We start from the raw sequence: 25,447 nt of genomic DNA on the forward strand, positions 1-25,447 counted from the left end.
TCTGCTCTGAGTGTGGGAGGGGTGCTGGGTGCGGTCGGCGGAGCCCTGGCCCGGGGTTTGCAGTGCCCTCGCCGCTCTCCCAGCAGGTGAGGGGCCTGAGTCGTGGACTACAGCTCGCTTCAGAGACTGCAGGACCCTGGCTGTCACCAAGTCTGCTGTGGGGAGTGCAGCTTTTGGCCCCGTGAGCCCTGCCGGGTGACACCTTTATAACTGCCTGCGGCTGGACCTGGAAAACCACACATGGGTTTTTAACCAGGAGCTGGACGCCTTCGTGGGAAAGGTTATGCTTCCCCACCCTAACCTGACAACCCTACCCCATTTCCTGCTCAGCACTGTTCAGTGTCTTTCCTTTCCTTCTAGAATAGCCCAAACTCCTTCTCATACAACACATGGCTTTGTTTTTGCATCCCGTCCCTTCCACACTTGCATTCTTCCTTTCATTCTGCTCACACTGTTCCCCAGTCTCCACACACACACACACACCCGCGCCCTGGGTAGCGGGTAGCCTGGGCACACTTGACCTTCTGCCTGGGCTGGCCGTCTCCTCCCAAGCCCCCCTTGATGAAGCCCCAGCTCTTCCTCTGGCCTCAGCTGAAGTTTCACCTCTTCCTGCTGCTCTGCCCACGACTCCCCAGCACCAGGCCCTGGTCTCTGAGCCCTCACTCTCCACACCTCCAACATCTCGCTGACCGAGATGTACTCCCCACCACCAGCCTGACTGCCTCCACGGCCCGAGCCTGCTTTCTTTGGCCCCCTGCCCGGGACACACATGACAGGGCACACATAGAAGGTGCTCGAATGTTTGGTGGGTGGATGAGTGGTAACACCCAAAGGAAGGGGAGCAGGGATTTGCAGCTGGGCACATCGCCACCCAAAATATAGACTACCTTTCCCAGCTTCCCTTGCGACTAAGTCTGGCCAATGAGATTTAAGTGGAAGTGTTGTGTGAGGCTTCCTGGAAAGCCACTTAAAAGAAAAGGGAGGAGCCCTTCTTCGTCCTTTTCTCCTTCTCTGCTACCTGGAATGCTAATGCAGTGGCTTGTTGAGCAGCCACTTTGGACCATCAGGTAAAGTTGAGGATGAGGATGGAACCAAGTCTAGGACAGTAGAGGAAAAGGATAAGACCCTGGGTTCTTTATGATCATGGATCTATCACATTAGCCCCGACCTGCCACCTCAGCACTTCTTATTTTGGTGTGTGTGTTGCGGGGGGGGAGGGTACCTTCTATTTTGTTTAAACTTCTGTGATTAGGTCTCCACTACTCATAGCCCGACCTAATCCTAACTGACCCATAGAGTCAGCTAGAGAGGGGTGTGAGGGCTTCCTGATGGGAAGACGTGGATTCTAGTCCTGATCCTCCTGTCACTATAGATGTTCATCCCTCCAGGTGAGTCAGTTACCACCCAGCCTTGTCTTCATTTGTAAAATGAGCTTAACCATCACTGCCCTGCCTATGTGCAGGGTGCTTGTCTAAACTGAATGAGGTCAAGTATGTAAAAATGTTCTGTACACACAAAACGATCACAAATGGACGGGGTGTGTACCACCTGGGGGTGGGGCGTGGGGGACAACTCGGCCCTCTGATTGGCCAGGTGCAGCTCCATCAATTCAGTTGAGCCTGGACTTTCCTCGAGTGATCAAGGCCAGAGCCAGTGGGCATTCAGCTCCATTTGCATATTTCCCATCTGGGCCACATCTGTTGATGGTAAGCTGGCTCCCTGTGGATTATTTTGGTGGACTGAAACCAGCAGGCACTACTTAATTTTAACTTTTTGTGACCACACACTTGGTTCCCTCTCTTGTTTTTTCTCCCTCAGACTTAAATTTTTTTTAAGTTCAAATCCAATTTAATTAACACAATGCTGAGGGTCCCCAAGAATACATGCCTCAACAAACTTTCAATATACCTTTCCTTCCAGATTATATTACAGTCCAGGATATATATGTCTAACTTGTATCAATTTTTGTAATTATCTATTTACTTTGATTCTTAGATATCAAAGATATAGATTATAAAATATATATGACTGGTCACTTTTTTTTAAAACTCCTTATTGGAATATAATTGCTTTACACTGTTGTGCCAGTTTTTTTCTGTACACCAAAGTGAATCAGCTGTATTTATACACATATCCCCATATCCCCTCCCTCCCATGACTCTCTCTCACCCTCCCTATCCCAGCCCTCTAAGGCATCACCCATGGTCGAGTTGATCTCCCTGTGTTATACAGCAACTTTCCACTAGCTATCTATTTTACATTTGGTAGTGTATATATGTCATGCTACTCTCACTTCGTCCCAGCTACCCCTTTGACCCACCCCCCCACCCCATGTCCTCCATTCCATTCTCTACATCTGCATCTTTATTCTTGCCCTGTCACTGGGTTCATCAGTACCATTTTTTAAGATTCCGTATATGTGAGTTACCATACGGTATTTGTTTTTCTCTTTCTGGCTTACTTCACTCTGTATGACAGACTCTAGGTCCATCCACCTCACCACAAATAACTCAATTTCATTCCTTTTTATGGCTGAGTAATATTCCATTATATATATGTGCCACATCTTCTTTATCCATTCATCTGTTGATGGGTATTTAGGTTGTTTCCATGTCCTGGCTATTGTAAATAGTGCTGCAATGAACATTATGGTACATGTTTCTTTTTGGATTATGGTTTTCTTAGGGTATACGCCCAGTAGTGGGATTGCTGGGTCATATGGTAGTTCCATTTTTAGTTTTTTTAAGGAACCTCCAAACTGTTTTCCATAGTGGCTGTACCAACTTACATTCCCACCAACAGGGCAGGAGGGTTCCCTTTTCTCCACACCCTCTCCAGCATTTATTGTTTCTAGATTTTTTGATGATGGAGATTCTGACTGGTGTGAGGTGATACCTCGTTGTGGCTTTGACTTGCATTCCTCTAATGATCAGTGATGTTGAGCATCTTTTCATGTGTTTTTAGCCACCTGCATGTCAGACCTAAATTTTGACCACATAACCTTTAGCTCTGTTTACCTCTGCTCACTTCCAAGCTCCTTTGGGCTGGGTTAGCCCTAATCCTCCCACTGACATAATAGCCCTCAGAGTGGCCTTAACAAAATGAGAGTCAAGATCACTAATTTAGGCCATTTTTTTTTTTTTTTTTTGGCACACGGGCTTAGTTGCTCCGCGGCATGTGGGATCTTCCTGGAGCAGGGATCGAACCCGTGTCCTCTGCATTGGCAGGCGGATTCTTAACCACTGCGCCACCTAGCAAGCCCCAAGATCACTAATTTAAATAAGAAAAATATATCAAATTGTACACTTTAAATATATGGAGTTTATTGTATGTCAATTATATCTCAATAAAAGTTCTTAAAAACAAATCACTAATTTACCTGAGACTTCCCTGGTGTCACAGTGGTTAAGACTCTGTGGTCCCAATTCAGGGGGCCCAGGTTCGATCCCTGATCAGAGAACTAGATCCCACATGCATGCTACAACTAAGGAGCACATCTGCCCTACCGCAACTAAGACCCGGCATAACCAAATAAATAAATAAATTTTTTAAAAAGATCACTAATTTACCAACAAGATTTAATGACACCTTCAGCAAACCATAAGCAGTTTGCTAATGCCCTAAAGAACCAGTCCTCACAGCATCCCTGTGAGATCATTGTTGCAGTATCTTTGGCAGCAATGGTCCAGAATCAAACCCAAAAGAATTGGTAAAGATCATGCCCACAGCACAGCCCTACAGCACAGAGGAATCACCCTAAAGAAAATTTACCAAGATAGTAGTTTTCCCATCTTCGTACTTTGTTAGTTAGTGTTCTCCATTTGCTTGGGTTTATCCTTTCAATTCCTTTGCTAATTAAATCACTGAAGAGTACACATTGGTAAGAATAGGCACCATCAACCGACTGCAAACAAAACTCCCTTCTGTTATTGATGATAAACCATTTCAGAGAAGACCAGGCTGAGTCCAGAGGATTCAGGTGATTGTAAGGGGAAGGCAGAGAGAGTAGTTTATGGCCATAGGACATGGCCACCTCAGGACAACATGTGATGCTCATTAAGTTAATGACTGCTGGGATATGGGCCTGGGCCTCAGATTCTTTGTCTTCCTTTGGCCTCATTTCATCCTGCAGCCTTCTCTCTTTGACCACAATGGCGCACTTCCCGTAGGTCTTCTTCACCACATCACAGAACTCAAAGAAGAGGCTGTCTTCTTGTTTGACGCACAACTCATCCCTTAGGAACATCCGATATTTCCAAGGCACCCACCCTTGACTACCCCCGGCGTGCACAATACACCAGGTTGGAGTTGGCATGAAATAGCCATCACTAAAATCTTCCCCGGTTACAAGACTCTCAGGGATATCGGTTTCCCCAAAATATACAGTTGTAAACCCATCGTATTGAAGTGTTCTCAGGGTTTTCAAATATTGGAGACATTGCTTCCTCTTGATGCTATCAAATAGATTTCTGATAATGATGTTTCTTAAAAGAGGGTATGCAAAGTGAGGCATGGTAGCTCTTCAAGGATTTTTCAAAGCTTGCGTGTCTCCATCTGCAGAGATCTGGTAAGAGCGGGGTGATGACCTCATAAAGGGCTTTCTTACAGCTGAGCTGGTCCCATAGATACACTTTGGATTTCAAAGCCACGTGGAACACACACTTAGAACAATTCCTTTCTGGCTTATATGACATGGGAATGGGAACTGCTATCCATACAAGATGTTTCTTTGTTTCTTTTCTTTTCTTTTTCTCCCTGGCCCCATGTACGGCTTGCAGGATCTTAGTTCCCCAACCAGGGATCAAACCCGCGCCCCTCCGCAGTGAAAGCACTGATTCCTAACCACTGGACTCCCAGGGGATTCCCCAAAATGTTACTTTGACATTGCATCTGCAGTAGTTCTGGAGATGTATTGGCAATTGTATTAGTTTTCTAAGGCTGCCATAACAAAATACCACAGGCTGGTTGACCTAAAGAGCAGAAATTTATTTTTTCACAGTTCCGGAGGCTAGAAGCCCATGATCAAGGTGCTGGCAGGTCTGGTTTCACCTGAGACCTTTCTACTTGACTTGTAGATGGCCACCTTCTCGCTGTGTCCATATGACCTCATTTTACCTTAATCAACTCTTTAAAGACCCTGTCTTCAAATATGTGACATTCCAAGATCCTGGGGGTCAGGGCTTCAACCTGTGATTTGGGGGAGACACAATTCAGCCCCTAAAGCAACCTTCTAACCACGATGAGTGAATTCTGACTCATTTCCTTGTGGGTCGTGAGGATGGAGAGTCATGTTATACTTATTCGTTCATCCATTCTGAGCACTTACTATGCACGAGGCATTGTGCCAGGCCCCGGGGGTACAGTCACGACATGTCTGGTGAGGCCTGGGCATGTGTGTGACTTATGTCTGTGTACACATGGACTTAGTGCCCGCTGTGTGCCCACTTTCACAAGCAGGTGGAAGAGAAGAGGGTATGGCAAACAGCAGAAGAAAGTCAGCCTGCATACCTATCTTTCACAGGGGCTGCCAATTCCTGAGCTAACTCAATACCTCGTTTGCAAAAGACTTTCATTTTATATGCTCAAGGCAAAATGACAGTTTGCTTTGAACTCTAGAAGGCTCTCTCATTTCCTTTGTTTGTATTTTCTTGCCTCAGCATGAAAGACATTTCGTAAATGTGCATAATTGATTTCCTCAAATGAAGATGTGGCTGAAATGATTTATTGGGTCCTTACTTGACTGTTGAATGAATGAGGATTTTCTTCCCACAAAGGTTTTCTTGGGACTCCAGTATAGGCAACACCAGACAGTAGGACCAGCCCAGGACAGTCAAGTTAACATGAAGCTTGTGCTTCCCAAACACCTCTCTCAGAGGCTGGAATCAGTGGGTTTGGGTTGATAATTGTGGCCATTTTCTCTTAGAATTTTTCTTTTACGAGCAGGAACCATTTTCAGACCAAATTTGATATGGATGCTAAATATGTAGAAGTGTGGCTGCTTGGTTGAAGTGTAATGGTGGACCCAGAGCCCCCCTGTTCAGACACCCCTTCTACCTCCTGCCCCACAGGACCCTCTGGCTGGAGCCATGTGAAAACATTATATATAATGAAGTCAATTCCAAGACAACATTTCTTTGCTTCTCTCTCATCTAATCTTCAGTTATGTATGTATATGAGAAAAATACCCAGATGTATAGAAAAGAATGTATAATGTTACCTGTGTGTAAATACGTGTGTGTGTGTGTGTGTGTGTGTAAATGGTAAAGAGTATGAACATTTGCTAGAATTTTCAAATATAAACAAAAGAAGAATAAACCTAACATTAATTTAAAATGCTTTCCTAGGGACTTCCTAGGTGACGCAGTAGTTAAGAATCCGCCTGCCAATGCAGGGGACACGGGTTTGATCCCTGCTCCAGGAAGATCCCACATGCCATGAAGCAACCAAGCCCATGTGCCACAACTATTGAGCCTATGTGCTGCAACTACTAAAGCCCACACACGCGCGTGTGCCTAAAGCCCGTGCTCTGCAACAAGAGAAGCCACCGCAATGAGGAGCCTGTGCACCACAATGAAGAGTAGACCCCACTCATCGCAACTAGAGAAAGCCCATGTGCAGCAACGAGGACCCAATGCAGCCAATAAATAAATAAATAAATAAATGTATTTACTTATTTTTAAAAAATGCTTTCCTATAGGGGACGGGATAGAACAGGAGGGAGGAAAAAAAGAACTCTTTTCTGAATGTATCTTGTTTTATAGTTTTGAGTAGAAAATGTAAACATTTTACATTTTTTTAAAAACAAAAGTAAAAAAAGAAAACTAAAACACAATCTTTAAAATACACAAGTAAAACTGAAACTAATGAGCCTAACTGCTTATCATGTCAGTAACAAAAACAAGCAAACCCAGGAGCAATGTATACTCCTACCCTCCAGATTGTGGTCTCTAAATAGTATTTCCTACTGAAGGAATCAGAGGTCCTTTGATTCTAAGTCTGGGAAAGGAAATGTACAAGATGAGAGTGGGACATCTTGTCCAGCCTGACAACAAAGAAGCCAACAAAGACCACCAGGATCCACCCTCCCTGACCCAGGAAGGGGTCAAGACTGCATCCGGCAGGACCAAGAAGTAGCCAGCCTGGCAACAAAGTGGTACCTGGACTCAAGCAAAGCATTGCACCATGGACACCAGAGAAATGCAGAGAACACTTCCCTTTGCTCCTACCTCTGATGCTATGCCTTGTGGACTTCCCCTTCTTGACTCCGTATCCTTGTGGACTTCCCATTCTTGACTCCGTTTCCATACCTGTTGGGGGATACGGAGGATGTGGGAGGAAGAGCAAAGCTAGAACAGGGTCACTTCCCACTTTGGTGATTTTGCAGGGTGGCAGATGGACCACCAGGGGGCAGTACATGTATGTCTCCAAGGTACTTGGGCATGTAAGTACCTCCCAGGACTTGAGATAGAACCTTGCTTTTCCGGAAACCTCACACCCCACACCTCTTCCCAATCAGAACCTTCTTCCTTGGCCCTAAGAGCCACTGCTATCTGCTTTTCTAGAAAACACTTCTGTACTTTCTTCTCCACTGCCTAGGTAATGGATATTTTAAGATAGAACACTGTCACATGTTTAATGCATCGAAATCAATGTATAATTGGGAGATCAAGCTTGTTCAGTGCAAAGATGGAAAGTAACAGAAATCTTAACTTAGTGCGTGGTATTGGTGTGGTTCTGTGGGCACTCCTAGCACAAGCTGTGCTTGTCACCAGAAAAGGGGAATATTTGGAAATTGGTTTCACCAACTGTAACCCTCCCCGCCCCCCTTGCACCAAATCCCACAAACTAAAACAGTTGCCACACATACGCACAGCTGTGTGTTTACACGTGCTGCTGTGAGTCTTATTCCACAAACTTGGTTGCACAGGAAACATTAGGCTCATTGATTTAAATCAATCACACTGGACTCAGGCGTTGTTGGGGCTCCTTACGCCACCCCCAAGGCCAGAGCGTGGCTGGATGCTGAGGCTACCCCTCCCCCCTGCTCCCTGTGGGCACCTGCGGACGTGCCCACCTCCAACCCTGTGGTCCTGGCACCCGGGCACTGGAGTCCTGCTGGGGCTAAGATCAAGGCCAGGATCCGGTCCACTGAGGTGTGCGCCCCAAGGCCACAGCCCAGGAGGCCAAGCCACCTCCAGGGGGACCAAGAGTGAGAGAGCCAAGGACCCCCTGGTTCCCCCAACAAAAGAGGTTCTGTCCAGCCTCAGGCTTGGGGACAACTCTGCCCCCATTCTCTCCTCTAGGTGGCCCTGTCCTCCCCTACCCTATGCAGGGCAAGTATCAAACCTCAGCTACACAGGAGGAGGGCCTGCCCTCAGGCTTTCGGCCTGGCATCCTGAATCTCCTCCGGGGCAATGGGCCCAGAGCCCCGCACCCCTACAAAGGGCAGAGCAGGAAGGAGAAACTGCTGGGAAGAAACCCAAATTCACTGCTCAGCAGCTGATCCACCACCATGTTTGTGTGTGTGTGTTTGTGTGTGTGTGTACATGTGTGTCAGACTTTTCATCCTCCCCCAACCTGCTGTTGGGGTGTCACCCCCAATGAAACATGTCTGTCATACGAGGTCACGAAGCCCCTGCTCTGTCGGCGACTAGGGGGATGACAGTGTGTTTGAGCACGTAGTGCTGGGAATGGCCCTGGTCCCTCGTCATGAAGCATCTGGGTTTATCTTCACTGTGACCCACGGAGTTGGAACGATTATCACCCTGTTTGGGAGACAAATCGCTTGGGAAGAGAGGACAAAAATGCCCCTTCTCCTCTCCTTGCCAACCAAGGTGAAGAACCCCCAGTCACCTCTTTTTCCACAAAAAAAAAAATTCAAAAAAAATATCCTACTGTACTTTCTAGAGCTAAAGAGAGTTGACCGGAACCAAGTGGGCTTCTCACGTGTCTTGACCCTCCTCGGAGCTGCTTTTCCTCACACATCGGATGAGAGAATTGGACCAGGCAAGGCGAGGGGCTCATTCATTCCAAAATGTGATCTTTCTCTTTCTTGTGGAACAAAAAAGATGCATGTGAGTATGGATATAAGAGTGTGTGTAGAGTACGTACATGTGTGGGGAAGTATTTATACATGTGAGTATGTCTATGTGGGGTGGATTTACACATGTGAGTGTGTGTGTCTGTATCTATGGGGTGGACTTACACGTGTGAGTGTGTGTGTGTGTGTATCTATGGGGTAGACTTACACATGTGAGTGTGTATGTGTGTATCTATGGGGTGGACTTACACATGGAGTGTGTGTGTGTGTATCTGTGGGGTGGACTTACACATGTAAGTTTATATGTGTGTGCACATTCGTGAGTCTGTGTTTGTGTATATGTGCATGGGATGTTGTGTGTGTGTGTTGTGTGCAAATGTGTGTGTGAATGTGTGTGTCTGCATGTGAGTGTGCGGACCGTGTTGTGTGTGTGAATTTTGAACACCTGGACCTGTGGGAGGACATCCAGCTCCAGGCGCTCTTCCTGTTTTCTCAGCAGCCGCAGCAGCGCTCACAGAGGCCGCCTTCCTCAGGCCTGGCCCAGCGTGACAGCACCCCCGCCGGGCACTCCTCCCACGGCCCAAGTCATCCCCAGCTCCCTGCAGCTGGGAAGGAGCTGGAACCATTAGTCAGAGTAATCACCAAATTCTCGTCAACCTTCCTCAGCTCACTTCTGGCCTCGTTTGGCGGAGGCAAGTCTCCCATCCCCCGCTTCTCCTCCCGCCTTCACCTGGGAGACAGGAGCCAGCCCTGGGGCTTCAGCTGCCTCCTGACACTGCCTGGGGCAGCATCAAGGAACCCTTGGAGGAGCTTTGCTTATGTCTGGGCCCCAGGCCCAGAGGTTCTGATGGAATTGGTCTGGGGTGAGGCCTGGGCATCATCAGGACTTTTACAGACTTTCCATGTGCCTCTAAGGGGAGGCCAAGTTGAAACCCGCTATCCTGAGAACAAGGCCTGATGAGGGTGGGGACCTATGGGTGCAGAGCTGGCAGGGACCCCAGGAACAGAATGTTTTTTTTCTTCACATAAACTTATAGACTTTTTAATGTAGAAAGGTTTGAGTTTCATGTAAATGAAAAGGAGAGAAAGTAGGGAATGGGACTGGCTTCTCCTCGCTCCTACGAAGACCTAAGGAACCTGGTGGAACAAGGCATCTTAGTCCCTTTGTGCTGCTGTAACAAGTTACCACAGACAAGGCTTAAATAACAGACATTTATCTCTCACAGCTCTGGGGGCTGGGAAGTCCAAGATCAAGGTGCCCGTAGATCCAGTAGATGCAGTGTCTGGTGAGGGCCCAGCCCCTGGCTTTCAGACAGTGGTCTACTCAGGATTTCCTCACAGGGGGAGGGTGGAGTTGGAGGAGGCAAGCTTCTCCTAAGGGCACTAATCCCATCACAGGGGCTCCACCCTCCTGATCTCATTACCTCCCAAAGGCCCTACCTCCTAATACCATCACTTTAGAGGTTAGGATTTCAGTACATGAACTTTGTGGGGGACACAGACATTCAGTCCTTAGCACACGGTTTGAGAACCTGGGATCTGGCTGAACTCTGTGGTAGCCATTAGTACTGTTCCCTGATTGGCTCTGGCCTTCCCGGCACATGTTAAGAGGGCACTTCCCCACCCCTTGTGGTCTGGAGGACCATGGGCTACTTTAGGCAGTGAGTGGTGGGCGGATGTCATGTGCATCTCCTCCAAGCTGGAGCATTTAACCATCAAGGTGAGACTCTCCAGAACGCTTCCCTTCATCACCAAGACCAGAGATGTTTCAGACAGTGGCTGTTCCAGAAACCTGGGTCTCAGCGTGAGGACAGTAATGACACAGGGCAGAGCCCCAGCTGACCCGCCATGTACAGGGGACATGAGAGAGAAATGAACCTAGCCCAAACCAGTAGCCTTCCCACTCCTCACTTTGGATGAAAATGAAAGTATATTTTGGACAAATAATTCATAGAAACATCACATGGACATAGCTTTGAACTTCTTGCCCACTGTTTGACAATATATAGGTTTCTTAGCCTCTCTGAGCCTCAGTTCCCAAATAGCACCCACCTCATGGCGTTAATAAAAGGATCACCCAGGCTGGTGTACATCAAATTGCCTAGCGTTTGCTAGCATTCATTAAATGTTAGTTTTCTTCTCTTCCTTTGGCACCTTTAATGGACACATGGTTGCCTCGTGCTTCCATTTTCCTGACACATCCACCCACACTTCCTGACAGTGCCCTGAGTTCGGTTCCAATGTTCACCTGTCTCCCACGAAGCTCAGGTTCTTTTGAAGGAAGCATGTCAACTCCTGCTCCAGACTTCAGCCCATCAGCACATCCCAGTCCCCCAGCCATCAAGCGCTTCAGGGTTTGCTTGTGACATAAGCAGCCCCCAATAAATCTCAGGGTTCTTGCTAGGACTTCTGGGCCCTCAGGACCCAAGAGGGGCCCAAAGTTACTTCCCTGCATCTCTCTTTCCCCAGAAGGAAATCTGTTGTCTGTCCTTTGTGCAAAGATCCTCGCCAACACTTGTTCAGACACATCCGACCCAGGCAGGGGATACGGCCTGGGCTCCAGCTGAGACCCCCACTTATTTATTTTCTGCTAATTAAACTTCCTAATATAACTCATGCTAAGTGGGTTTGCAAGGCAGGGGGTGTGGGATGAAGGGCTCTGCCTGGCCTAGAGAGGCTCCACTCTGTGCTTCCTGCTAATAAAGAGACACATGTGTGAAAGTGCCTGTCTGGGCTTTGGTGGCAGCTTAGGGCAGAAGGCATGAGACAATCAGGGTTTCAAACAACCCAGAAGGAACATGACTCAGGCAGACAGCTCAGCATCTCCCTGCAAATAATAATTACAATAATAATACTCTCCAAAGAACTTCAGGACTTGCATGCACATGAGAGTAATGCAGAAATCCATGTCATGGAAATGATGTGGTTTAATTTGACATTTGCAACTTTTATTGGAGGCTCATCAACATAATCCTGCTGGTTTCACTTCATTAAATTTTCCAGTGTGTCCAATTATACTGCTAATGCTGATGGTGGATAACATAAATTTCTCTTCCTGCTCTGACCTGAGGTGTATTGATCAATTTTTCAGTTCTATTGTAACACATTGTTCCAAATCACTGACAGTTGATACATGCCTCTTACAAAGAGCACATAGCCTGTGTCTTTCTTCTTCTAAGGACACTAATCTTGTGGTAGGGGCCCCATCCTCATGACCTCATCTAAACCTAATCACCTCCCAAAGGCCCTACTTCCTTATACCATTACATTGAGTATTAGGGCTGCAACATATGAAGTTTGTTGGCCATGGTGGGGCAGGGATGGCCCACAAAATTTTAGTCCATAGCACACTACCAAAAGCCTGACTCCCCTACTGGCTGTCCACTAGCCTCTGCCAGCCTCTGTCTTGGACAATGGTTTCCTGCAGCCTTCCCATCATGTGCACAGTACACATCAGTCTATGTGCCACCCTGCCCATGAGTACACCCCAATCCTCCCTATGTACCCATCCATCAGCCTTGGCTCTCCTGGGCCAGGGAAATTGTTAACTGTTGCCCAGAGACTGTGGCCCAGGCAACCCTGTGAACCTCTCCACCACCCAGTGGTTGCAGCCACATCTTCTCCAACAAGGTCTGCACCCCAACCTTAGGGAGAAGAACCCCTTCCATGCTTGTCCTTCCCTGGGCACTCTTCCTCAGCCCTAGGATATGGTTTAGAGTTCTCATTACATCTTCATAGTCTCTTCCCTATCGTCATTTAATAATTCTTTATACGAAACTTCCTCTGTTCAAATGACTGTGTGGTTTATCTCCAGCTTCGTTGGTGGATGTCAGCATAGAGGCAGCATAGGAGCTGGGGATGTGGAGAATTGGTAACAGGCAAATGAGATAATATGTGGAGATCACTAGTGCCTGGTACACAATGAGTCCTTTTATTTAGCTGTTATTATTTTTAAATGAGTATTGCTAATTTTTTTTAGCACATCTGTGGGATACTGGGCAAGGGCAGAAGGCTTTCTGGAGGAGAGGATGTCTGAACTTGTTTGAAGACAGACCAAAGAATCAGGCCTATGGGTGGAAAAGGAGCCATCAGGGCCAAGACCAGGAGCTGTCCCACCTTGCATGACTGTTATAAGGACTGAAATGAGATAGAAAGATAAGTGTACTTTGTAAACATAGAGAGAGATTATAAACAGCAATAATCCAACTCTCTTTGCTTGCTAGAAGCAGACCTTAAAGACAACCAGTCACCTTGTGCAAATTCCATGTTCATTATATTTTGTCTGAGGACTGGACATTTCCACCAGAAGGAAGTGCCTAGAGAAAATTGTACTGTCCCAAATGGAATAGCCCCCATTGTAAATAACTAAGTTACACACTTGTGTGTGATCATTCACACATTCAGCAAATATTTATTGTGTGTTTTGCAAGGAGTGGGTGATGTCAAAATTAATTAGATGTTATCCTTATACTTAAAATCATATTCTCATGTGTCAGTGGGGGCTCAGACTGCAGACCATTATTTGTAGTCTTATATGATAAGTGCTCTAATAGATGGACCAAGTTTTCAGGTGCCTGTGGCAAGCACTCACCCCACCCTCCCTTTTCCCTGCACCCACTCTACGGGGATTTGGTTAAACTTGGTACCAGCCTCCCCATGACTTTTGTTGCTTCTTCATAGTATAGCTAAAACAAACTGGAACTAAAGCGTTTCTATCCCCAGCATCCCAGGTCTGCCTGCTGCTTCAACTCCACCTGCCTCAGACTGGACACCTCACCGAGTCCCTTCAAGGTCTCCCAGACCACTCACTGCAAGAGTTTGTTTCATGAGTTTCCTAATGCTGTAGACCAGAGCTGATGGGAGGGTGGTGGGCGAATCATTGGAGACATTTCTCACTGTGCTCTGCCATCCAGCTAGATCCCTAAATCATTCCTCTCTCTTTTTCTCCCCCACCTCTCTTGAGAAGCAAATTCTTCTCCTGGTCTCTTGAAGAATAGTTCTACCCATATTCAGGAGCCTCCGAGGTCTCACTTCCTGTACCAAATACTTGGTAAACAAATGCAGTTCCCATCCTTGGAGAAATTCTGTTAAATAAAACTTTCTCTTTGACCCATCCAAGTGTTTACCAAGTGCTACGGCAGCCCTGAAGGAGCAAACAAGTCTGTCTTAGGGGTCAAGAAAGTTTCACAGAGGGTAATATCTGAGGGACAGTTCTTTTTATTGGCATTTTCTTCATAGACTTAGTGCCCTCAGGTCACATGAGGGAGCACATGACCCAGCCTCAGCCAATCACAGCTCTCCACGCCCTGGGCCCACCCTCAGTGATTGGTCCAAGGGTTGGGCACCTGCTGTACCTGATCCAATGCTCTCCTATGACATTTGAAACATGAGCAGAGGCAAAAAGAGACAGCCTGGGAGCTGAACCGTCTTCTAGCAGGACCCTAGAGAGAAGGTTCTCCAGTCATGGGCACTGGTGAGGGCCTCGGTAGACTGACCTTTGTCCTTCCTGAGGCCTGGATAAGCTGCTGCGCTTTTGATTCTGTGAGCTAGCTCAGTTACCTTCTCACAGATCACCACCACCACCCCTCTTTTTTTCATGAGTTAGCTAGAGTTGGTTTCGATTTTGCCAGGAAAAGGACTCTAACCTTAATTGAAGGGTGAGTTGACATTCTTCTGCTCTGGTGGAAGTCTAGACAATCAGAATCAGTTCTGAGAATCAGAGCCACCTGCCACTCTGAAGAGCTGGGTAAATATTAAAAAATGTTTCGCTTCTAAATTTTTTAAAATCCTTTAAAAAATATCTTGTGATAATTATATCATACCAGACAAATCATAACGCAGTGGAGCTGGTTAGACTTTTATTTAGAAGGGATGTGTTCTGATCACCCAGGAAAGCTCTGGTCACCTTGACTTGATCTAATATAAACCCTGGTACCATCAGGCACAAATCCCAGAGGAAGCCATTCCTGGAGACAGCAAACCAGATCCATTCTATGTTGATTTTAAATAATTTCCATTCCAGAGGGAGGCCTTCATCTGAGCTGATCTGCTTATCTTGGGGAAACCTTACTATAGAACAAAGAAAGACTAAGTATCTGAAAATGTTGGGACTCTGTTTACTCTGTTTCTGTCTCCTCCAGGGTTGGAGAAGCGTGCAAATCGCTTCCCCACTTGCTGACTTGAACACACGTTGGGATGCTGGTACCTCTCCCTCCTAGTCCAACTACATAGGCTTTGCCCAGGCAGTGATTAATTACTGTGAGCCTGAACATTTTAGTTTTAAGGGAGTTTGCACAAAAGATCCTTAACACCTGAAGTTCTTTCCCACCAGTCTAGCTTAAAATGGAGGCTACACGGATCTAATTCCCATCCAAGAACATGTCTCCCTGGCAAACTCTGGGCCCAGCTACCCGGAAGGTGGATGAAGTTGGACCAAGCAGCAGTTAGGTGGCCAGGGAAAATGTCTTGGACCCCATGTAACTAACCATGTCTGGGTGCCAATGGGAAGACCATGGCTTTTGCTCCTTAGGAAATACCTTTGCAGCCAGTCCTGAGCTCATGTCTACATGACAGGCCCTCTTAGGGGTTTCCACGACAAGGGTCAGGGGTTGGGAATTCAGTGGAACAAAATCCTCTATGAGAAATCTTGCAAGTGACCCTTGAGCTGATAGAAGCATACCAAGTCTATGTTTTCCCTATAAACACAAAATCCTATAAATAAAAAAATCTTGGTGAAAGAAATGATCCCAACCTTACCACATCACATTACTTTTATCAAATTCTACTCCAAGGCCCCCTTCCTTCAGGAAATTATTTCTCCAGCGGTATCAGTGAGGATATTTTTGGTTGAGGAGGACAGAAAGTCTACCTCCAAAGGACTTAATAAAGGAAATTTATTGGCTCATAAGCTAAAACAGTCCAGTGGCAAATGAAGGCTTTGGACACAGTGTGATCAGGACTCTAGCCTCTGTAATTTCCTCAGTTCTGTTCTTTATGTTGGCTTTTGCCCTCAAATTAGCATTTCTCACAGAGACAAAGTGGCTAGAGCAGTTCCAGACTCAGATCTGTGTTTAACACCATCCAGCCAAGAGAGTGCTCCTGTGTTCTCGAATTCCCTGTGGAAGTCCTTCCTGTCATTCTGATGGGGTGGGCTTCCTTAGGTCATGGGTCCAGCTTGGCCCCAATCAGTGAAGCTGGATATGAGATGCACTGATTGGATTAACCTAGGCCTCTTATTTCAGCCCTTGAACTGGGAGCAGTTTCAGCTTTCTTAGGGCTGTATGGATTCCCAAGTGCAAATGAGGAGGTGTTGGACTAAGGAAGAGAAAAATGCATAACGAGAAAGTAACCAACATAACAGTATGTATTTTATCTTCAAATTCACTTAAGTTCTGACCTTTTGCTCCCGTTTTAGTGCATTCTGCATTCCTATTCACTGTGGATTACATTTTTGTCTTTGTGTGTACTGTCTCATTCTGCCCTGTAAGCATCTCAAGCATATGGATGAAGCCCAGCCCTAGCTATATAAACAAACCAACACTTTTGCTGGAGAGCTTGTGAGATGATGATGTGGAAAATATGAAAAACAGAAAAATAGTTGGAAGTCTAGCTCATCCTCTCAAAATAAAATCTTGGCATTTAATTCTAACCTTTATGAAAACATGGGGCTGGTTGTAGACCACTGTCTAAAGACAGGGAAAAAATTTTTATTTGTAGTCCAGGGGACCCTTCCAAAAGCCATATTAGATAAACTTCACAGAAGTTGGTACAAAATATATTTTTTTCTCTTTGCCTACTGAAAGCCACTTGTAGAAATTTAGCTAATCACAATCTCTCTAAATTAATTAGTCATGTAGTCAAGATCTTATTTCTTTTTGAAGCAGAGACAAGATTAAAAGGAACAGATATTTGTAAAACTTTTGTATGAATCATGTGATGTCTAAGGTAACAAAAACTAAAAGTGACTGTTTTGTCTACATGTACAACTTGAATCTCATGGACCTGATTCAGAGCACAGGCCACCAGCTGTCATGCAGATGGGTTCTCCTGTAGAATAAGTTAATACAGCCATTAATTACAGCTATTACTGGTAGACTAGTCATTTCCTGATCCACAGTAGCATCACCACCACCACCATCAACCTGAACCATCAACCACCACCCACGCCATCAACATTATCAGCCACCACCACCACCATCATCAATACCAACCGTCAACCACCACCAGTACTACCATCACCACCATCAGCATCAATCACCACCAACACCACTACCATCATCAACCATTATCACCACCACCACAGCAGGGCTTATAATTGCATATTTCTTTCACTTTCCAAAATACATTCATATGCATGATCTCATTAGTTTTTATCTCCTTTGTAAGATTGGCAGGAAACTGGCATCATTATCCTCACTTTATATGTAAGGAAACTAAGGTCCAGAGAGGTGGAGTGGTGTGTGCAAGGACAACAAAATGGTCAGTAGTCAAACTCAGAGTAGGGTCTGATTCTTCTGACTCCAAAGCTAATGATATTTTTCAATAGAGCCCACCCTCTCAGTGAAAATGAAGAACTGCTGAAAAGGAAGACATGGATATTGACAACTTTGATTGGATATTGCAGTCAGAATCTTTAGAATGAATGGCCCTCTGGGACCATATATTCCAACCCTCACCTGTTCCAGGTGAGCCACTAGCCACTCAAAGTCCATGTGACCCTCTAGAAGTTGAATTTTCATCCAAGGCATTTGACTCCAAATTCAGCCTTCTTGCCAGGACAAGGGGCCACCTTCACATACACCTCAGGAGTCTCCCAGATTCCTCTGAGAACACTGAATGTCCCATGCCCTTTCCTGGAGCACAAGCTTTTCCAGTGAAGTTAGAGTAGGGCTGGAAGCCACTACCCCTGCTCATCTCAAAGCACCAGAAAGCCTGAGAAGGAAACAGGATGCTAGCTTTTGGTCACACCTCCATCAACCAGTGGCTCAGTGATGCTCTTCCAGCCCCATTCAAGGGCTCGACTCCTCTCTCCAGGTTCCAGGTAAACCCAAAGCTGCTCCCCAAGCAAGAAGTTTGTGCCTCTTCTGCTTGCCTTGACTTTCAAGGGATCCCTTGGATTTTGGTGTGGGGACTGCTGTTTCCACACATTGTCCCCAGGCTGGCTTGGTTGGGCTGCAGGACAGCTGTGTTGCTAATAGTCAGTGATGAGCATTTGGCTACCTTATTCTGGAGCCCTTTCTTTTTAAGTTCAGAGGTTAAATTTGAGTAATAAATATCTTCCAAGGACTTATCGTTCTTTCTGAGGATGTTGCTGGCCAATCGGAAGACGAAAATCACTCCGTAGATGCCAATGATGGTGAGGATGTACCAGGCAGCGCTGGTCCCATCTGGAAGCTTCAGGGCCCTGGTGGAGTTGGTGCTGTTCCTCCCCTCCAAGTGGTCCCTCAGCAGGTGCCCCAGGACAGGGCTGGCCTGGGTCTCATTGGGGGCTCCCTGATCCCCTGAGAAATAGAGAGGTCTAGATGAGATCCAGCATTCTGGGCTGAAGTCTGCCTGGCCAAGCCAATAACAGTGTCTTTACGTCACTGGGAAAATGGGACAGCTGAAAGAGGCTTTCTCTGTTCGATGGGCAGAAGCCTACCAACACACATGTCACTATATTTTTTTTAACAGGGGAAAATCAGACAAAAGTTTAATAACTTGTATACATGGGAGAGACCCAGGAAAACTGAGTAACTCCCACAACAATATATTTTTAACAATCAAGAGCATTCAAAACACCAAGTTCTTGGATAGGAAATGCATCATAAAGATGTCAATTGTTCCTAAGATAATCTATACAACGAACACAATTGCAATTAAAATATCAGTAGGATTTCTTTGCGCAATAGACAAACTATGCAAACTGAAAAGGCAACTGTCAAGACTAATTAGGAAAACTCTGAAAGAATGATGAGTGAAAATTAGTCTAGCCAGAAATTTAAAACTAGCCAGCCAGAAAAATATTTTTACTAATTTTTGAATAAATGGGTGCTTTATTTGCCCACAGCCCAGCTGGGGCTTACTGGACTTTGCAAAGGGCATGAGGGCCTCTTCAGAACCAAGTACGACTTTCTCTTAAAAGTCTCCCTATAAAACTACAATAGCAGGACTTCCTTGGTGGCGCAGTGGTTAAGAATCCATCTGCCAATGCAGGGGACACGGGTTCAAGCCCTGGTCCGGGAAGATCCCACATGCCTCAGAGAGACTAAGCCCGTGCGCCACAACTACTGAACCTGTGTACCTAGAGTCCACGCTCCACAAGAGAAGCCATAGCAATAAGCCCACACACTGCAATGAAGAGTAGCCCCTGCTCCCCGCAACTAGAGAAAGCCTGCATGCAGCAATGAAGACACAACACAGCCAAGAATAAATAAATTAATTTAAAAAAAACTATGATAGCTTAAAGAGCGTGAAGACCAAGGGAACGTAGTAACAATACCAGTAGAGTAGGAATTGGACTTTGGTAGATAATAAAGGGTGTTTCCGATCAGGTGGGAAAAGATGGATTAGTCAGTAAGTAGCATTAGAACAAGATAGCAATGAATCCACATCTCTCACCTCATGCCCCAAAATAGTCCAGATGAATCAAAGATTTTAACACTAAAAAAGAAACAACCTAAAGTAATAGAAAATAGCATGGTAGATTTCCCCCCCTTATCATCTCAGAGTGGGATGTCCCTTTCCAAGCATAACACAGGAATTCAGAGATGGAAAGAAAAGAAGAAAGGAAAAAACGTTAAATTCAACTACATAGAAAATTTTAAAGTGATTGCATACTATAAAACTAAAAGACAAATGACAAACAAGAGAAAAATGGCAATTTATGCCACTAAACTTCTTAATAAGCTTCAGTTCTATAAGAAAAAGTCCAAAACCCCAATAGAAAAACATGCAAAGGATACAGTCAGTGAGGTCAGGAAAAAAAATGGACCTTGAACATAAGGAAAGCGTCTGAGCATCACTGGTAATAGGAGAAATGCAAATTAAAACTGCAGCAAGATAGCATTTTGTTATCTATCAGGTTTTCAAACTCATGATGTCTCAGAATACAGTCTGGATATGTCTGCAGGGTTGTCAGGCCTTTGTTTAATTGCCGGTGAGAGTGTAAATTTATACAACCAATACGGAGGGCACATTGACAAGATCTATTGACATTACAAACGCATTGACTTTTGACCCAGCAATTCTACCGGTAAGAATCTATCCTAAAAATATGCTGGAACATGTCTAAAACAGTGCATGTTTTCAGATGAGTCATTGCAGCATCGCTTGTGATGACTAATGCTTAAGAACAGCCTAAACAGTGTCAATTGGGAGATGGTTTCATCCATTTTGGAACCTCCATGCAGTGGAATACTATGCAGCCATAAAAAGTAACAAAGAGGTTTTCTTGGTACTAAATCTTAACAAATGAAAAAGTGTATAGTGGTATAGTTGATACAATCCTACGCATAAAAGGGGCTATGTTATTTGCTTGATGCTTATACATGTGTAAAACACCTCTGGGAGAATATACAGAAATTGGTACCTGTGGTTGCCCATGGTGTAGAGAACTGGGGGAAGGGGGTCACTTTTCACTGATGCCCTTTTGTACATTTTGTACCAGGTGTATTTATTTTCAAAAAGAAATTAATCTAAAAACGGAAGAGTACAAGTGGGCACTTTTCTGGTCCCCTTGGTGAAGTGCCCCTGGGTAAAGGCACTGTGTGCCCTTCCAAGACCAGAAGATTAAGATCTTAATTGCTGTTTAACTCAAAACTGTTTTCTCTACTAAGAGAGCTGGTGAAAATGAAATGATAAAAGTCAGAGCAGCAGTGCCTAATCCTGTGAGACATTTTCCAGCTGAGTTTTATAGGTTCAAATTCTTATTTCTTGCTCTAAGTGAACAGAGACATATCCAGACATGTCAAAGGATAAATCCCATTGCCTGCTGGGTAGACCAAAGGTGATCAATAAATACTTTCTGTTTGATATTTGCTTGCTATTAATCCATTTTGCTATTGCAAGACTCAGAGCAACCAGTATTTTTTATTATAGTTAATTGTTGAATTAATGAATAATCTTATTACTTTGAGATTAAGGGAGAAACCACTTAAAAATAACAGTGCGAACCACATGTGACAAAGCCCAAATGAACAGATTCATTATATAAAATCGGTCACTCATAAGAAACAGTACAGTGATCAGGAATTTTTTACCGCTGTTGATGGAATGGTTTGAGAACTTAAATAAGAAAGGGGAAAACGTTCCCACAATTATTAAAAAACAAATCAACCCAACAAGAACATCATAAACTTTAATTAGGGCAAGAGAACTTGTTTAAACTTGGAACACGTATAAACTCATAGACCTTTCTGTGAATTGTGATAGAACGATGAGCTATGTTCAAATACTCTAAAATACACCCAACTAAGAACTACAGAACATTAAATTATTTGAAAACCAGTACATTTTCCACATGAAACTCACTACTTTAATTATTGCAATACATTGTTCTTTACCTTTCTTTTTAAATATATAAGAGTAAGTTAGATGGTATCTTCTATATCCTGCAGAAGAGACAAACCTTTTCATCTGTGCTGTTTCGCACCTATAAATTAATAATGTGAAATATATAAGAAATTTTAGAACTGCTCATCCTCCCGTCGGAGCAGAATACTCACATTCCATGAGGTGGTCTTTTCCTTGACTCTTAAGGAGGCAAGTTTAAGCAGCTGCCACTGAAAGAACAACTTCTTTTTGCAAATGATTACAGTCCTACTGAAGTCAGGCTGCCCTGAGGTTCAAGAGCAGAGAGTAACGTGACACCCAAAGAATCTTAGAGCAGCACCAAATACAAACTTAGCAGAGAGAAATTGGACTCTCTCTCATTCAAGTAACCAGAGGATCGAAGTCGATCTGTCTTCTGTTGGCTCTGAATGAAAAGCAATTCCCGGCTTTGGCTTGTTGAGAAGATCCAAAGCACAAGAATTGTTTAAAAACATGCTGGTACGGAGAAGTCGCCAGCTCTCACAGGTCCTATCCAGGACGGTGGAGGCAGGAAGCTCTCTGAGGCTGGCTTATAGCCTGGATGGTTTCTGAAAATCTCTGCACCTGTTGCAGGTGTGGCTGATGGTCAGGTGTGGCAGAGATTCATAGGGCCAGGAAACTCCATGGTCAAGAGTCACCAGCTTCCTCTTGGACTGTCCTGGATGAGGAAACCCAGACAGGAAGGAGTCTGTGCAGGAGGACACAGCTGAGAGACCTGGGTCCCCCTCAGGGATCAGTGGGTGATGATCGACTTATGGGTCAGCCTGTGAGGAACGGGGCTTCTCTTTCCCACACCCCTGAGTCACAGACCACATCAGAGGCAAAGTAGATTTAACTGGAAAGGGGAAGAAGGAGAATCTGGGGGAAAAGGGAGCCCCAGGAGGAAAGGTCAGAAGACTTGGGCAGGTTTCTGTGATGCAGCCATTGTTCTCTGAATCCTCACTAATGTGGCCCTGACCTGCCTAACTCATGAGGCTCGCTGCCTTTTAAGATGTAATTTGATCAAATTTCCATTAATGAGGGACTAGATAAGTAAATTAAAAATAAGCCATAGGATCCAGTAATTCCACTCCTAGGTGCATAGCCAGGAGAATTGGAAATGTACAGCCAGACAAAAGCTTGGATATGGGATATGAACGTATGCAGCAACATGATTCCTAATAGTGGAAACTGTCCAAATGCCCACCAACTGATGAACAGGTAAGTGAAATGTGGTCTATCCATGTAATGGAATATTATTTGGCAATAAAAAGGCATGAAGTACCGATACACAACATAGATGACCCCTGGAAGCATTATGCTAAGTGAAAGAAGCCAAAGGACAACATGTTGTATGATTCCATGTATATGAAAAGTCAAGCATAGACAAATCTATAAAGGCAGAAAGCAGATTAGTGGTCGCCTAGGGTTGGGGTTGGGGACTGAGGGGTGATCACTGAGGGATACTTTGGGGGATGTACCAAAAGTGTTCTACAATTGATTGTGGTGATATTTGTGACTATCTGTGAACATACTAAAATCCATTGAATCATAGACTTTTAGTGGGTGAATTTTTTGTAAGAAATCTGATTACTCAAGTTTATTACCATCAAGAATTATGCAATGATGCTGTCGTTTTCTTAACAAATAGAAAACAGACTGTGTACAACAGTGAACTCTACAGCTCTAGCATCCACAAGGTAAAAATGAATGTCTCATTCATGGGATGTGGACTGTATCTCAATAATATAATGTAGGTACACAATAGAATACTACCCAGCTGTGAAAAAATGAGGAAGCTATTTGTGTACTGATGTGTAAAGATCTCCAAGATGTTTTCTTAAATGGAAACAGCAAAGAAGAGAGTATGTTACCATCTGTGTGAAAAATGTAGAGGGAAAAATTGTTCAGATCTGATTTTGCTCATATAGGCATTGAAGAGCCCCTTGAAGGATGCCTGAAAAAATAAGAACAAGAGGAACTTGGGGAGGCAAGAACTGGGTAGCTCAAGGGCAGGATGTGGGAGGAAGAATGCTCACTGTGTATTCTTCATGAGTATGAAGAAGTTTAACCATGTTAATTTCATCATCCATTTATTGAATGTAAACCTTTGTCAAAGTTCTGTCTAGGCTCTTGCTGTCTCCTGCTGTGGGATGGCTGGACCCTGGCACCTCCAGCTCTGCCACAGAGACAGGGATTTCCAACATCAACAGTGAGAGGTGAGAAGGGGCAGATTGGAGATCCTTCATGATAAAGGGCAAATAGCAGTGAGGAGGGCTGAGAGTCAGGGCTCTAGTCCCCGATGTGCCCTTGTTGTGTAACCCTGGGCAAGTCCCCAGCCCTCCTGCAGATTCCTCACCTGCAAGGTGGAGGAGCAGCAGGATCAGATACCCTCTGGTCCCAGGGAGACAGGAAGGAAGCCTGGGGCATAGGGAAGAGCTGCTCCTCATGGAGGTGTCTGAACAGGAAGGCTGCCAGCACTGACCACCTCGGGAGAGGGAGGACACACCCGGGCACCTGGTGCCCAAGAAGTGGAGGCTTTGAAGTGTGTCATCTGTGAAGTTAGAATATTTCCGCATTCAGTTCAACAGGATGTCAGTGTGGGATGTGGGGAGGAATAAGCTCCAGAAAAATAGGGGAGATGTAAGGGAAGGTGGCCTTTGGTCTCCTCCGCACCACCAACAGGACACTGACGTTCGGAAATAGCTCTGTGCCAGGTGCTTTCCTCCTGGTTTCTGCCTCATAGAATCCCTGCGAGACAGGAATATCATTCCCACTTAAAGAGGGGCGCTCTCTTGGGACTTTCCTGGCCGTCCAGTGGTTAAGACTCTGCGCTTCCACTGCAGGGGGGGTGCGGGGTCGATCCCTGGTCGGGGAACTAAGTTCCCACATAACGCACAGCGCGGCCAAAAAAAAAACCCAAAACAAACAAACAAATAACAACAACCACCAAACAGGGGAACACTCTTTCAGGCTCAGAGAAGAGACTTGCCTGATGTCACACAGCTCGTAGGTGCCAGAGGTGGGATGTCTGGCACCAAAAGCATTCTCCTTCCGCTCCCTGAATGTCACCATCAAGCTGGACCCAGAATCCCATGAATTCTCCTGACTGCTGGCCCTATGGGTTGACTTGTAGACGGTCACCACTGAGACATATCCGTGACCTTGAAACCCTCCCTGTGGGCCGAAACTAAACTATGATGTTAAAAAGTCAAGGTAATGGGTATCTTACAGCTGAGGGTGACTAGAAGGGGCAGGAAGGGGGCTCTAGGGTGCTGGTCATGTCCTGTTTCAGCGATTTGTTCAATTTGGGGGCACTTCCTAGAATTGTGTTCCCTTTTCTGCATGTGTGTTATACTTCGTTGCAAACCTCACCTTGCTGTTTAACACAGAAAGCCCTGATAGGTGATGGGAAAATAAAGTTGAAGGTTTATCTAGAAAGATACTAATGCTGTTTTTAAAAAGGGTTCTATACTTGCTCATGACTGGCCACCTGATACTATCTAAGGAAAAGTGCCCTGTGCCGTGGGGCAGGGGGTGGTCAAGATCATGGTCACAGGGGCTGGACAGCTGCCTGCCTTCTTATGCAGTGTGGGTGACGCCAACTATTTGTCATTCCCGAATGCTTACATAACAGCGAAATGTACCACCACGTGAGCCAAGAATTTCCTTCCCACTTGTGTATGTCTCCTCTGGCCTTCTGGTTCAGTCTAGACAAATACCGACCTCAAGGCAATCAAGCAAAGCCACTCACCCAGTAAATATTTGTCTGAGCTACAGTTCTGGGAGGACGGACCCCAATACCCTCTAGCTCCTTTGACATTAGAACCTGAACTCTCCCAGGGGGGCCATGGCTTT

General features: G+C 45.3%; 2 protein-coding genes across 2 annotated transcripts; both read right to left on the reverse strand.

The window, feature by feature from the left end:
• Positions 1–3,751: 3,751 nt before the first annotated feature.
• On the reverse strand, positions 3,752–4,513 carry C10H21orf140 (chromosome 10 C21orf140 homolog). Its single transcript, XM_057696442.1, has one exon. The coding sequence runs from the start codon at positions 4,511–4,513 to the stop codon at positions 3,752–3,754; it is 762 nt and encodes a 253-aa protein (XP_057552425.1).
• A 13,550-nt stretch (positions 4,514–18,063) lies between these two features.
• On the reverse strand, positions 18,064–21,876 carry SMIM34 (small integral membrane protein 34). Its single transcript, XM_057696154.1, has 2 exons — positions 21,745–21,876; positions 18,064–18,540 (listed from the first exon to the last, which is right to left on the reverse strand). The coding sequence occupies exons 1-2, from the start codon at positions 21,749–21,751 to the stop codon at positions 18,140–18,142; spliced, it is 408 nt and encodes a 135-aa protein (XP_057552137.1). The 5' UTR covers positions 21,752–21,876; the 3' UTR covers positions 18,064–18,139.
• Between the last annotated feature and the right edge of the window lie 3,571 nt (positions 21,877–25,447).

Source organism: Hippopotamus amphibius, chromosome 10 (genome assembly GCF_030028045.1).
Source record: "Hippopotamus amphibius kiboko isolate mHipAmp2 chromosome 10, mHipAmp2.hap2, whole genome shotgun sequence".
Classification (NCBI taxonomy): domain Eukaryota; kingdom Metazoa; phylum Chordata; class Mammalia; order Artiodactyla; family Hippopotamidae; genus Hippopotamus; species Hippopotamus amphibius.

Excerpts from the sequence above, each read along its gene's own strand:
- C10H21orf140 (XM_057696442.1), bottom strand. The coding sequence starts at position 4,513 with ATGCCTCACTTTGCATACCCTCTTTTAAGAAACATCATTATCAGAAAT.